Below are 15,228 nucleotides of genomic sequence, written 5' to 3'. Positions count from 1 at the left end.
GGAAGTCTAGGATTCTGCAGGCATTCTGTGGCTAACGACTTTGAGTTAAGATTGATTAGGGTGATTCAAACCTGCAGCAGAGAGGTGAGACAATAGGTTGAAAAACCATGCTTTAAATTTTCCATGAGATAACATATTTGGCGACCTCTCAAGTAATTATACGTCTTTGCAGGAACGTGCTCACCCAGCCAGATGAAAGAGTCATGCTTCAATTTCTCCGTGTTAAATTTACTGCTGTTCTTGAGACATGTGGTTTGTTTCTCCTTATTATTTAACACTCATTTGTCCAGTGGCTGCTTTTAGATAATATACCACCAAACAACTTGTAAGTTCTCACAGGCTGTTTCTTTTTCAGACATCCTTTTAAAGCACCAGGAGAAACTGGAGTCGAATAATGAAATTCTGAGAGTGGGTGTTGCTCGGTACTGGAGTAGATAGAACTAGGACTGTGAAATGGATTCTGGATTCCAGGTCTGTAAATGTCAATTTAAAACGAATGTAATAGTGATAAAAACATAAAGTCTTTGCAGCCTTCTGGCCCTCCTGGCAGTATAAGAGTCTGCAATGACTTTTCCCCAGAAATTACACAACGGGATTAAGTAATAGCTAAGCGTACCAAAAGCAGGAAAAGAAAAAAGAAAAACAGGAATAAAAGAAGGAGAAAATGGTGGAATAAAGGAAATGAAAAGGGTCACTGATGGACATCCTGGTAAGAGCTCCTAGAAAAATCCCCTTTGGGGGCCCTTGCATCCCGCTCTTGGGAGGAACATTCTTCCTCTGGGTCTCCAGACTGTTCCCTAAAGGGATGTTTGTCTGCCTTAAAGGAAAACCATGCTGATGCATATTAACCATCCTGTAGCGTCTTCCATCTGGGGACTGATACTGTGATTGGAATGTGAGTGTGATTGGGCTTTGGTGATGTATTTGTCACATGTTGGGTCTGTGCAAAGGCAGCCCAGCTCCATGTTCGGCCCCTCCTTGCTGAGTCTTTATCTTTTGGGGGCAGCCTGAGGCTGCAGGATACACACACAAGCAGGACCAGCTGCTCAAGTCAATGGCAGAATTGCATTTCCTCTCTTGATCCATACCAGACCACATAAAGTTTGAAAGTTGACTCACAGTTGGCTGGAAAAGACACCCTTTGCCCTTCGTCTCTTTCAGAGTGTAGGACTCCCGCCTGGAGAGGTAGGTTGTTGTCATCCTTTACTCCCCAGCAGGCTGGATCTTGTGTACCTTATTCCCCGTGTGCCTGAGCTCTCTGTGGCAAATACCTGTCTATTTTGATGTGAAAGCCTCTGCTTACAGTCATGCCATTTGAACCATAACTGGATCTTTAACCAAGTTTATGTGGCAGGTACCGGAGGGAAGAAGGGAGAAAGAAAAAAAGAGAAGGAAAGAGAATGGGGAACAGAGTCACGCGGTAGAACCTGGAGCCAGACAGACTCAGAGCGGGACCTTATTCACAAGCTGTGAGAACTGTGAGTGCTTTGTGCCCCTGAGTCTTGGGTTCCCCATCTGTGGAATGGGTAGCTTTCCGTCTCACGGTGCTGATGTGAGAATCCGATGGTGAAGTGGATGCACGGTTCCTGGTCCTAGACTGCTTCAAATGCTTTGAGGGAGGAGGAGAAACAGCAACTTGCTGCGGTGTTTGCGGTGTTACCGGCTGCGCAAGTGGCCTTGGTCTCTACCTAGCTCTCATCCTCTGGAGGGACTCAGGGCGTGTTTGCTGAGTTATCAGAACATCGGAAGCACCGTATGGGAGCTAGGCACAACAGCCCTGCCCACAGAGCAGGGTGAGAGCGGACGGGAGGGCTACTCCCGGCTTCCCTGTCATCTTGGACAAATTAAACATATGCCCTGAGCCTAAATTGCCTTGTTGAAAAAGTAGTGATAACATCTTGCTAATTAATCAGATTGTGTGTTTTCCACATTAACAGATAACAAGAAGATTAGGTTGGAAAACAGGCCTGGACAAAATGGTGAATAAGCAGAGTTAATATCTTTGTTTGGCAGGCTCTCATTGAAGATTTTTTTAATCTTTTCCTCTCTGTTTCTCTTCACTTCTATTTTCTTTTCCTTTTTGCCCTTCATGTCTTGTATGATGACATCTTTCTCCTTTGGGGGTACTAATGACTCTTTTTCACTTTCTTTTCCTTGCTATCAATCATTCACACTGTAGTTAGAATTTCCCAATATTGCATGGGGCATTTTCCAGAAGGGAATGAATATTAAGAGGAGGATGCTTTAAGACTTAATTTTTTTCTTAAACAACAAGTGATTTAGAATTAAAAATTCTCATTCAGCAAACAAGTTCTGTGAGAAGTGTACACCACTCAAGCAAATTGCCCTCTTTAGGAAGGTGCCCTTCCCAGGTGGCAGACTGGGGGTTGAGCAGCATGAGGCCTGGGCAGGCGGTTGTGCAGGGTCAGCTAAGGCCTACTTGCAGTAGATGATGCCTGGCAGGAAGGAGTTCCCTGGGGTCAGTAGAAGGACCACTGGAGGGGAAATCCCATACTGAACACATGTGCCCAAAAGAACTGCTTTTGGGAGGGATGGGGAAGGGGTTGTCTAATGGCCATGGTAGGAATAGAGAGAAAGTAGAGACCATCTGAAGATATGACAATACAGATTGTCCCCAGGGGCTGTGCCAAAGTTTGTTCTGATTCAGTTCTGTAGACCTGAATCATGTTTTTTGTTTTTTTTTTTTTAATCACAGAACCAATCTTTCTTAGAAATGGAAGCCATCCAGGACAGCTTTCCATGCCAACAGGAATCCTTTATACAACCAACCATCTTTCTGAGGCACCATTCCGTCTTTATTCACATGCAGCCTTCCATGGGACCCCCACACCTCTTTGTGGCAGCCCATTAGGGAGATACGTGTCTCCAAGGGCAGTTGAGAAAAGACTATTTGCATATCAGCGATGGGTCCTGATGTGCTAACTCACCCACATCTCAGCTGCAATGGTCCTGGTTCTGGCAGATGCCTGGTTTGCGTAGACCAGGAACTATCCTGTCCTGCCCTTGACCCCACGTTCCACCAGGTACCTAATCTCCTGCCATTATGTGTTCCCCTAGAAATGGAAGCCCTTTGGGTGTGGAGGTGACCATCTGGGAGCTGAGACGAGTAGACACAGAGTTACAGCTTGCACACTGGACTCCTGGGACCGGATACACAAGCTGGGTCAGTAGATCATCTTCTGAATCAAGACACGGTCCCCAGGGGACAGTTATAAACAGTGTGTTTCACCTGAAGGCTTCTCGTGGCCATTGCTTACTGGGGGCCCTATTTTGAAATCATCAGTGGAATGTTTTTTCGGATTTCTTTAACTTGAGTATTTGGGAGCAGACTCGTCCCCCCTGGATTAGTTGTGCTCTGGATTATGGGAAGGACAGAGCCTCCTGTGCACCAGGCTCCAGTCCCCTTGGGTCCAGAAAGCTGTGCTCAGGGGTCCCTCCCGTCAGCCCCTCTCCCTGGTGATTTCAGCGGAGGACAAAACCAATTCTCCTATGGGCTCAAGGTTTGGAATTCAGATTCTGCTAATCCTCATTCAAACGCAGGCGAGACTTGTCCTAACGGCCTTTGTTGTTGTTCGGTCACTAAGACTGTCTGGTTCTTTGCAGACCCCATGGACTGCAGCACACCAGGCTTTCCCTGTCCTTCAGTATCTCCAGGAGTTTGCGCAAACTCATGTCCATTGAGTCAGTGATGCCATCCAACCATCTCATCCTCTGTCACCCCCTTCTCCTCCTGCCTTCAATCTTTCCCAGTATCAGGGTCTTTTCAGATGAGTCAGTCCTTCACATCAGATGGCCAGAGTACTGGAGCTTCAGCTTCAGCATCAGTCCTTCCAATGAATATTCAGGACCTATCTCCCTTAGGATGGACTGGTTGGATCTCCTTGCAGTCCAAGGGACTCTCAAGAGTCTTCTCCAACACCACAGTTCAAAAGCATCAATTCTTTGGTGCTCAGCTTTCTTTATGGGTCCAACTCTCATACTGGAAAAACCGTATCTTTGACTATATGGACCTTTTTCGGCCCAGTGATGCCTCTGCTTTTAAATACACTGCCTAGGTTTGTCCTAACTTTTCTTCCAAAGAGCAAGAATGCACAAACTATAGAGGGTGTGAGAGGTAAGGTCTAGCTGAGGCTGAGTCTGGCCTGAGAAGCTAGCCAGGGGCAAGCAGAGGGGAGCCTGGCCAGGTTCAGGGTCTGGCCCGACAAGTGACTTACCTATGTTATCGTAGGGAATCACGATCATCCCCGAATCAACCCACATTTTGGTGTAGATTAACAGGCACAGCGGCATCATCCCTAGGGCGAGCAGCGTGGAGCAGGTGGTCATGCTGACGCTGGAAGGAAACGGGCAAATTGACATGGCCACCTGGGCTTTCCAGGGGAGAGGTGGTTTCCTTTCTCAACCCATGATCAGAAAGTCCTGCCAAAGACTCTCTCCAAACTGTGCCACCCGGTCTGATGGATGGAAATATACATGTCCCGTGCAGGCCACACCAGGGACAAGATGGTGAGATCTGTACTGAGTCCCTTTCTATTTTGTCTCCCTCCCTATTGCTTCTCGGGCCTCCCTTGGTGGTTCAGACATTGAAGAATCTGCCTGCAATGTGGGAGACTCAGGTTTGATTCCTGGGTCGGGAAGATCCCCTGGAGAAGGAAATGGCAACCCACTCCAGTATTCTTGCCTAGAGAATCCCATGGACAGAGGAGCCTGGCGGGCTACAGTCCACGGGGTTCACAAAGAGTCAGACATGACAGAGCAGCTAACACTTTCACTTTCCATTGCTTCTCAAGCATCAGAGAAGATATTTTGTGACAACTTAAACTCATTGTTAAACAAGGTACAAGGTGCTTGGACATGCCGCCCTGAGAACCTCCGATCAGAGAACAGCAAACATATTTACACCTGCCAAGACTTCGTGGGCTTTGGCGTGTCTGTCCAGCTTGAGATGAGATGGGTCTCCACAGCCCCTGAAGGAAAGCGCATGTCCAAGGGAAGAAGTCTCGGTGTCTTTCCTTAAAGCAGTCAAATTATTCCTCGACCCACCCCCCAAAAGCTTGAGAAAAGGAGAGGAAATTGACTTCAAAAATCAAAGAAACCAGGAGAGCAGGCAGGGTGGACCTCGTTTATACTGCTAAGAGATTCAGCAAATGGAGTTCAGCAGAACCAAGGTCTGGGACTTCCCTGGTGGTGCAGTGGGTAAGAATTCATCTGCCAATGCGGGGAACATGGGTTCATTCCCTGGTCCAGGAAGATCCCATATGCCACGGAGCAACTAAGCCCAGGAGCCACAGCTACTGAGCCCGTGGAGCACAGCGACTGAGGCCCAAGCCCCTACAGCCTGAGCTCTGCAAAGAGAGAGGCCCCCGCAACAAGAAGCCCGAGCGCTGTAACCAAGAGTAACCCCCGCTCGCCCCAGCTAGAGAAAAGGCTGGGGAGACCTGGAGAGACAAGACCACGGAGACCCAGGGCGGCCAGAAATACAGAACAAATAAGTAAGTAAAATTATATATAAAAAACTTCAAAGAGAACCAAGGTCTGGGAGTCTCCTGCCAAGAGCATCCGCACGTGAATGAGTGGACCTGGCTGAGTAGGAGGACATGGGCTCTGGAGGTGGAGGGTGTGGGATGATGCTTCTTCAGCACCACTGCGTGGATGGAGGAGGGCTTTCGGGTAAGGGGTCTTCCAGCCTCTGCAAGGTACTCGGTGGGTGGTGGTGGTGGTGCATAGTCTATTCCCAGGAAATGTGGCCCTTAGACGGCTGGGCCAGACCCTGCCTGGCTTGGAAGCAGGGCTGTCCACCTACGTGGCTCTTAGCTTACTTGACTTCTCTTGGCCAGTTTCCTTCTCTGTGAAATGAAGATCATAATTGTTACCACCTCACAGGCCTAGGGACCCAGTGTGTCCAGTGCTTAGAATGATTCAAAGAGCCAGTTAGCCCTAACCCTGCCTGGCAATTGGGTATGTGTGCATGTGTGTATGTGCATGTGTGTGTTGTGTTTTGGCACAGAGAATTTTTTCTGAAAGGCCCTCTAATAGTTGTAGCACTGAGACTATCCGAGTAGTAACTTCTTAAAAGGATTATACGTGGACTTCAAGGAAAATATTAAATAATTTACACTACCAGCTCCTCGCCACTGCCCCCCAAAAAACCCCAGTTTTTGCAAAATAAAGAATAGGGAAATGTTTATCAGGGGGCTTAACTTGCCTGATAATCTTTTTTTTTTTTTTTAAACAAACAGAATGAACTCATTTAAAATATGTTTAAAGGATTTAGAAAAAAAAAATTTGTCTTAGTAGAGCTAAAATAGTGTAACAGTAACCAATGCTGAGGATGTACATGAAGTATTTCCAAGAGATTCAGTCTATTATGATGACAGGTTGCCTTAACTTAGATACACAAGAGGATGCTAAAAGCAGAGTTCTATGCCAGAATAATAAGTTAATTTGTCATAAACAGTGTTTGATCCTACTTATAAGTAAAGTCCTGGAGTTTGTGGACAACTTTTCCCCCTCTCTCCTCCTTTGTCATTCTCTTTTTTATCTTTTATTTTAAAAAATAAATTGGGATGGATTTAAAGTTATCCCCATAATCAAATTACTTTTATTCCAGTTCATCCAATATGCTTTCCAGAGTGGAGATGACAAGAGCGGGTGGAGAAGGGGGCAGTGTTCATTACCTAGATCACAGCGAAGAGATAGGTGAGTACTTTTTGTTTTTAACCATGAGAACACCTTTTGAGAGGAAGTCTGTTTCTCTCCTTATTTTTCTTTCAAATTTCTTTGTAAAAGCTTCAATTCTGACTCATTGCTAAGACAATCTGTGAAGTTGTATCATGGTCTTGAGTTTGGCAAAAGCAGTTTCACAGAGGCCAGGAGGAGGGCCAAGACAGGAGCTGGAGGAGGGGGCGGTTTAGGTTTAGTGGCCACCGGGAGCATTAACACACTGCAGAGGGCACGAGAATAGAAGGGTTGAACTACTCGAAATGAGATGAAAACCAACTCAGATAAATGATTTTAAGGAGCAATGTAGGAGGGTACATTAACAAAAGGAAAAGGTCATTTTATATAAAAAATCAGAAGTTCTGCAAAGAGCAAGGAGGAGAAGGCAGGAGGAGAAGCAGACGACAGAGGACGCGATGGTTGGATGGTATTACCAACTCAATGGACGTGAGTTTGAGTAAGATCCGGGAGATGGTGAAGGACAGGGAGGCCTGGCGTTTTGCAGTCCATGGGGTCGCAAAGAGTCAGACTCAACTGAGTGACTGAACAACAGCAACAGCAACAAACAGCAAAGGGGTCAACAGTGGAAACACTAACCGTGCATTTGCATTTACATCGGAATAAGAGAGAACATAAGATAAGAAAAAAAGAAACTTCTTGGTTTAAATTCTTGTCTTAGCCCTATTCACTACCAGGGAGAATTTTTTTCCTTCTTGTTTTCCTTTTGGAATTAAAAGAAAGCAATAAATGAGAATTCAGTGAATGTTGAGAAATTTGGTGAAGTCAGTGATGAAAAATGCAAAAGACTGTAATCATATTAGAAATGAAACACCAAGTTTGAAACAGCAAAAGAAGTGAATATAGGTGAGGCTGGACAGCAGAAGAGATGACATAGAATCAGCATGGAACAGAGGCTCAGAGTCTGGACAGGGATAAATGAATAGATCTGGATTCTGATTTGGACTCTCACATACATTGACTATTACCTCTGTCAAGGTTTGGAGCCTTAATTTCATCATTTATCAAATGCAGAAAGTAATAGTATTAATACTAACCTCAGAGGATTAGTTTGAGGATAAAATACACTGGTTGGATGGCATCACCGACTCAATGGACATGAATTTGAGTAACCTCGGGTGTTGATGCTGGACAGGGAGGCCTGGTGTGCTGCAGTCCATGGGGTCACAATGAGTCAGACATGACTGAGTGACTGAGCTGAAGTGAACTGAGCTTTTCCTGTGAGTGGCTCCTAACAGCGCCTACTAAGTGTTTGCCAGTAAATAAAAAGAAATGCTGCAGAGAGGCAAGGCTTGGTTCCTTTGAGGGGAAAAATAAAGGGAAATTCATATAGTGTTGAATTAATTCTTAAATGAGAGCTGGACATATATGTGGTTGAAATGGGAGGAACTGCTTTGAATTTGCGATAAGCCCGAGGGTCAACCTAGAGCAACTCAAATAACAGTGAACACAAAGCTGGAAGATGAAAAATGTAATGGCACCTGGATGAAGAATAAAGGAGGTGGTAAGAAAATCTAGAAACTTTCCCTACTTTTCTAGAAAATTTCCTACTTTCCTAGAAAATAATAGAAGGGAGTGTAGACTGCGCATAGCAATAAAGGAATTAAGGGGGACGGGAGAAAGGGTGCACAGGCAGCAATTCCCCAAAGAAGTGAGAAAAAAGAAAACGGAAAGGAAAAATCCTTGGGTGGTGTGGCGGCGGTTTACTTGCTAAGTCTTGTGTCTGGCTCTTGGGACCCCATGGACTATAGTTCGCCAGGCTCCTCTGTCCATGGGATTCTCCAGGCAGGAATACTGGAGTGGGTTGCCATTTCCTTCTCCAGCGGATCTTCCTGACCCAGGGATCGAACCTCCATCTCCTGCATTGCAGGCAGTTTCCTGCATTGCAGGTGGATTCTTTAAGGACTGAGCCACCAAGGAAGCCCGTGCAGTGTGCCCAAGCCATTGTTAAAGAAAGGGGAGATTCAAAAACAGGGAGACTTTGCATGTAGAGCAGACACAAGGGGGTGGGGCTCTCTGTGTTCGCTCCCAGAACTGTGAGCCTGGGCCTCTGGCAAATTCATCTGAAAACACCTCTGTTTCTCCCCGAGACATTTTGTGCTTAATGCACCCATGACAGGGCTAGAACAGGTGAAAACACCTGTTTCCTGATCAGATTCCCAGGACAACCTTCTAGACTGGAGTGAAGGAGCTGAACTCCTACTTGCTGTACATTAGTAAGCAAGGATTTCATTAGCAAGGTCTCTATTTTGTAATGTGTGTGTGTGTGTGTGTGTGTGTGTAGTCACCAGAGACTGCAAATTGATGACTTCCCTGGTGGCTCAGACAGTAAAGCTTTTGCCTATAATGCAGGAGACCTGGGTTCGATCCCTGGGTCGGGAAGATCCTCTGGAGAAGGAAATGGCAACCCACTCCAGTATTCTTGCCTGGAAAATCCCATGGACGGAGAAGCGTGGTAGGCTACAGTCCATGGTGTTGCAAAGAGTCGGACATGACTGAGTGATTTCACTTTCACTTTCCCAGGTTTTGGAAAAGACGATGGGGTGAGAGAGAGAGAATTTAATTTCCCGCTGAAACCACACCCAGGAAAGTGAAAGCCAAATGATACTGATTTGCTCCTGTTCTGTGGTATCTGCTGAACTAGTGCAGGTACCTGTTGGCATAATCAGTCACATCTCAGCTGCCATTGCTAGAATTCACGTGGAAATGGAGAAGCTAAAGCCCCCAGAGGACAGAACTGGAGATATAAAGGTTAGATAGAATTGTATCCACACACGTGATCAGGAGACTTTAGTTATCCACTGCTCACAAGGAAAGAAAAAAAAATGTTGGCAAACCGTTTCCCGATAGGTGAGATGTCACTTTCTTAATTTGCTCTAAAGAAAATCTACTTTTCTGAAGTTAGAAAATATATTTAGAAGTATATTTTTCTAAAATATATTTTCTAAAGAAAAATATTTCAACAGTTTTTCCTCTAACAGATGCAAGGCATAATGCAATTCATCGCCTTCATCATGGTATAATTTAACCTCCTTTCACGGATTATTATTCCTGATACACTATTACTTGTTCCACTAAAATGCAGTGGTGTCTTCTGGGTGACAGGTTCATAGAGCTGTCTGTCCCTAAAAGAACTGAGGGCTTCCCTGGTGGCTCAGACAGTAAAGAATCCTATCTGCCTGCCTGCAATGCAGGAGACCTGGGTTTGATCCCTGCATTGGGATCCTCTGGAGAAGGGGATACCCACTCCAGTATTCTTCCTTGGAGAATCCCATGGACAGAGGAGCCTGGGGACTACAGTCCATGGGGTCACAAAAAAGAAGAGCTGCTGTGTTTTGTGAGTTGTCTTCTTAGCTTTGGAGGCATTTTAATCTTTAAATTGAGGTCAGGATTTGGGGGAACCTTGCTGCCGTGAGACACAATCCTGTCCCTCTAATAGATTGCCTCCCCCACCCCCAACTTCCTGTGTCTCATCCTCTGTTCTGGGTAAAAGTACAGCAAAGCTTGAGAATTGGGCACGTAAGTAGGTCCTGTGTGAAGAACGTCTATGAGATCAAGCAGGATTTACTTTGGGTGTGCCGCGTCTTTCACTGGGTCTTGTTTGAGTTCCAGAGAGGTGAAATTGCTAGAGAGGTATGATGACTGCACTGGGCGGGTATTGGTATTGTTCACAAGACAAGGGGATCAGTGGAGTGCGCACTTTCCAGGACAAAAATTAACAATTTTCAACACCACAGTCCTATAAGAGGACTTCTTCTGACTTGCTGAAGGATTCATCTACCCTGATTCAGCTGGGGGGTTTCCACTGCAATTTCAAACTCTGCTTCTGGCTCTCTTATTTCTTAATATTTTTATTTCTTACAGGAATTGTTATGCAAGGGAAGCAAGATTACATAATCATCTCCTGTTTCCAGAGAAATAGAATTTCCTTTAAGCCACAGGGAAGTGTGAGTGAGGACCTTTAGATAAGGTTTTACTGTTTCAGCCCCCAGAAGGGAATCTACCCCCAAAGCTGATCAACTCAGCACCAAACACACTTTTCTGTCTTACAGATGATCACACGTGTAGCCTTACATGGAGATACAGGCTCTTTCATTTTGTTGAAAAATTGCATTACGTAATATTACATAAAAGCTGTTTGGTGGCAAAGTCCTGTCTTCAATTCACTTCACCCCCCTCGACTCGCTTGTAGATTCCCACCCCTGTGCCTCCATCCGGGTCAGACTGAGATGGAATGTAAGGAGGCCTTATTGCTATATGGCGGTTCACAGATTAACTAAACCTGAACAGTACTTGCCATCCTTTGCTCCTCACAGGACTTTCATTAAGGAAAAAAAAAATCTGTTACAGGGAAGAGAAGGTACTTCCTTATGTGAGAGAGATGTAACGTGAAGATATACCATTGATGTGATTTTTCTAAAGCTTCTGGAGAAATGGGCATCAGCAGAGCTTGAGGTGTCAGGCTCCCGCGTGCCCACCGGGTGCCGCATCAATCCGGAATCCGGTTTGACAGTTTGTGGTGGTTATATTTCTCCACCGTGAGCATCTCTCTGAGTGTTGTTGCTGAGGGGGTGAACAGAGCCTGTTGCCTACTGTTCAGGATTTAGTAAGCACACATTATCCTGATACCCAGCTGGTTTGCAGAAATGCACACCTTTCACCGGAAATGAGGAATGGTGAGGGAAGGAAAAACGTATTTGTCTACTCAACTTGTAGCATTAAAATTCTTGGTCCCCTCCCATTAATGCTTCACCTTATTCCGATTAGTTTTCCGCCCCCCCAGTGCTAGTTCAGATTAGCATAGGATGAAATGGACAAACACTGCAATTAAGATTTCTCTGTGGGAAGCAGAGGAACCATCCTCTGTTTATTTTATAGGAAGGTAAGCCTAATTTTTTTAAAAACTGCTGTAGTCTTTTTTCTTTTTTTAATTTAATGCCAGTAGAAGTGAAGCAAATGTACATTTTTGAAATTTTATTTTAGATTTTATACCAAGAGAAATCTTGTCCCCCAAAACTGGCTGTGTTTGGTCATGGTCTCATCCTAGGGTCTAATGTTTACTGGACACTTTGATTTCATGATTCCATTCAGGACTCCTCATCACCACAAAGAAAGTTTTGGTTTTTTTTTTCCTGATACCAAGGAAAACTTTCTCAGGTGTAGCTTCTGGGTCGGAAAGAATTTCTTTTTTGGAAAAACTTGGACTCTTTTCCCAAAGAGAAACAGCAATTATCCAACTCCTTGTTAACTGAGTTAGATTCAAAAACACAAACACGGAAAAGAACCCTTGAATTCCCACAGCACAGCAGCCGTGCAGGAAGGCGAGTTAAAGGCAGCTCTCTCTCGTCTCGGCTGGACCCCATATCCATGGCAGAGCAGATGGGCATTCACGATGCCACAGGCTACTGAGAAGGTTAATTCAATGCCATTAATGCGATGCTGGGAGGCTTACATATCTTACCTCAGGTCCATGTCGCCATCCACCCAATAGGCCAGGATGTTGGAGGCAGTCCCTCCTGGACAGCATCCCATGATGAGGACCACTACAGCTTGGATGGGCATGATGTCAAAGGCCACGGAGAGGATGAATCCTGTGAGGGGCATGATCCCGAACTGACAGAGGAAGCCAACACAGATGCCCCATGGCCGCTTTATGTGCCCAAGGAATTTCTTGAGTTCCACATTGCATCCCATGGAGAACATCACCAGAGCCAACAGGATGGTCAGGACGGCGCTCAGGATTGTACTTAGAACGGCGTTGAAGTTGCTCTCTGGTACCAGACAGGACGTGCCATTGCAAACTGTTGCATTGGCCAAACAGACCATTGAGTTATCCATTGCTGGCTGTTCTGCTCAAACGCTCACTGAAGTCCACAGCAGTTCCAGTTCACTGCTCCTACTAGATAAACACCGTCCACTCCAACTGCATCCAACTTTTAAACCCTTTTCAAACACGTGTCACCTGGTGTCTCCTTCCAAAGCCACCTCAGAGAGGCAATAAAAAACAATAAATGCTAGAATGTCAGTTTCGAGAGGTAACCTTACAACACAGCACAAATTATGAATCATAAAAGCCCTGCCAAATTATTGGCCCAGACAGAGAAATCTAATTAATCATTTATTAGCATGATAACGAACTGTGCATTATAAAAAGAGCCGTGTTAATGTTTAATGCTGGGAAGCTTTGTTAAATAATCTCAGTTAAGTGACACTTAAAATCAGCTTGAACTATTACAGAAGGGGCCTGTCTCATCTCTGTGCAATGTGGGGGAACTGGGTCCTGAGAAGCCGAGTGCCTTGTGACAAATCAAATTACTGATCAGTATCAGGCTTTGTGCTAGAACCCAGACCACCAAGTTCCTCCCCAAAATAGTTTTCCTTCCACATTGATCTGTCTGTGTGTGTTGGTCTATAGTGATCGTGGAAGGAATATTTAAGTTTGAGAAACTTGTAGGGTCTTGTTGCACACCTATGGGAGAGTAACACGCAGAAGGGTAGGATGTTTTCCGTGTCGTCTGGTGGGAAGGCTGGCCAGGAAAGCCCCATCAGTTATAATTATGTATGCGTCACCATGGTGACAAAGGGCTTCATGGCCAGAGAGATAATACAATTACCTGGAGGGATGAACCTCAGAGGAATAGGTCAAAGTGATGGGTGTCAGGAACTGGAATTAAAAATTTTGGAGGGGGATAGGGATCTGAGGTTGGGTTGCTATTCCCTTCACCAGGGGATTTTCCCAACCCAGGGACTGAACCCAGGTCTCCTGAGTTGCAGGCAGCTTCTTTACTGTCTGAGTCCAGCAGATATTAACTGGAAAGCTGAAACTCAGTTTAGCCTGGTGGAGACTAAGAGAAATACCTTTAAAAAGGGTTTCTCTGAACTCCGTGGACTCAGGAATCACAGAGGGTCTTGTTAAAATGCAGATTCTGAGTCTGGAAGGCTGGGGTGGGCCCCAGGCGTCTGCATTTCCGACGAGTTCCCAGTTCAGGGTGAGGTTGCTGATCCAGGCATCATGCTGGTCTCAATACCCACGTTAGGGTGTTGCCAACTGCACCCAAGCTGGTGAAAATCACATTTACCAGTTACTTTCGTACTGAAGAACTTACTGCAATCAGCGTTTACAGAGCAACTCGATGTGGGAAATCAAACTTTGTCATAACTTGAGTGAACAGGAGCTGTGGGCAGTAGGGGTGGGGGGTGGTGGGAGATGGGGGTGCCAGCCACTAAGCCAGCAACGGAGTCAACTGAGTCAGAAGTCCCAGCTGCTGGGGTCCCTGACCATGACCCCTCTGTTTGGGGTTGAGCTGCTGGGAAAACCCTGAGCCATGTCCTCAAAGGGTGACAGGGACTCAGGGTCCCTGCTGTCCCAGGAGCCTGCTCCAGGGTTGCCTTCCCCGGGTGTCTGGGTCCATGACTGCCTACCCCTTGTGGATGGGTCCATTCCTGCCTTCCCCACGTGGGTGGACTTACGGGCTCTGCCTGCCAATTCCTGGGAGACCCTCCTTCTCTGCCATCACCCTTCCCCCTCCCGAAGCTAAAAGATTCAGTTCAGTTCAGTTCAGTCGCTCAGTTGTGTCCGACTCTTTGCGGCACCATGAACCACAGCATGGCAGGCCTCCCTGTCCATCACCAACGCCCGGAGTCCACCCAAACCCATGTCCATTGAGTCGGTGATGCCATCCAACCATCTCATCCTCTGTTGTCCCCTTCTCCTCCTGCCTTCAATCTTTCCCAACATCAGGGTCTTTTCAAATGAGTCAGTTCTTCATATCAGGTGGCCAAAATATTGGAGTTTCAGTTTCAACATCAGTCCTTCCAATGAACTTCCTGATCTCCTTTAGGATGGACTATTTGGATCTCCTTGCAGTCCAGCGGATTCTCAAGAGTCTTCTCCAACACCACAGTTCAAAAGCATCAATTCTTCTGCGCTCAGCTTTCTTTATAGTCCAACTCTCATATCCATACATGACTACTGGAAAAACCATAGCCTTGACTAGACTAGCTAAAAGATTAGAGCTAGCTTATTCCTATCCTGGCTGCCCCCTCCAGCTCCTGGGAGTGGAATGACATGCCCTGCCTTGCTGACTGGCTCTGAGCATCTTCTGACCTCTGACCCTTTCTGGCTCACTGCCAGCCAGCCAAGCACTGATGACAGGAATGTGCCCCCTGCTGCTACACCTTGGCACTGCCCTGAGGGCTCTTCCCCACCCTCCCACTCCCTTAAGCCAAGCCAGGGGAGGGGAGGGACTGCCCGGTGCAGAGCTGTAAAATCGTGAACTTGACACACTCCTACCTAAGGTCGATGATCGGCTTTCCAAGCGGCTGCCCTGCTCTGACCTCCAGCATCGCCCCGGAGAGTCTGAGAGCTAGCCCAGGACCCGTGGGCACACAGCATCTCCTACTCCAAGTCTGGTCTGGAAAGGGGAATCAGGGTCCTGTGGCTCGTGTGGAAGCGCTAGGACTTTTCCC

The 15,228-nt window shown here is 46.3% G+C and overlaps 1 protein-coding gene across 1 annotated transcript in view; it reads right to left on the bottom strand.

Annotated features, from left to right (window-relative positions):
• The window catches only part of SLC10A2 (solute carrier family 10 (sodium/bile acid cotransporter), member 2), a 20,413-nt gene extending 7,595 nt beyond the window's left edge, over positions 1-12,818 (bottom strand). The window contains exons 1-2 of the mRNA XM_010831470.1: positions 12,221-12,818; positions 4,236-4,354 (exon numbers count right to left, since the gene is read on the bottom strand). Of these exons, the coding sequence (XP_010829772.1) occupies positions 4,236-4,354; positions 12,221-12,597 (496 nt within the window). The 5' untranslated portion in view covers positions 12,598-12,818. The remainder of the gene's footprint in view (positions 1-4,235; positions 4,355-12,220) is intronic.
• Between the last annotated feature and the right edge of the window lie 2,410 nt (positions 12,819-15,228).

This window comes from Bison bison, unplaced genomic scaffold (assembly GCF_000754665.1).
Source record: "Bison bison bison isolate TAMUID 2011002044 unplaced genomic scaffold, Bison_UMD1.0 scf7180017864527, whole genome shotgun sequence".
NCBI lineage: Eukaryota > Metazoa > Chordata > Mammalia > Artiodactyla > Bovidae > Bison > Bison bison.
This window is presented reverse-complemented; position numbering and strand designations above follow the sequence as displayed.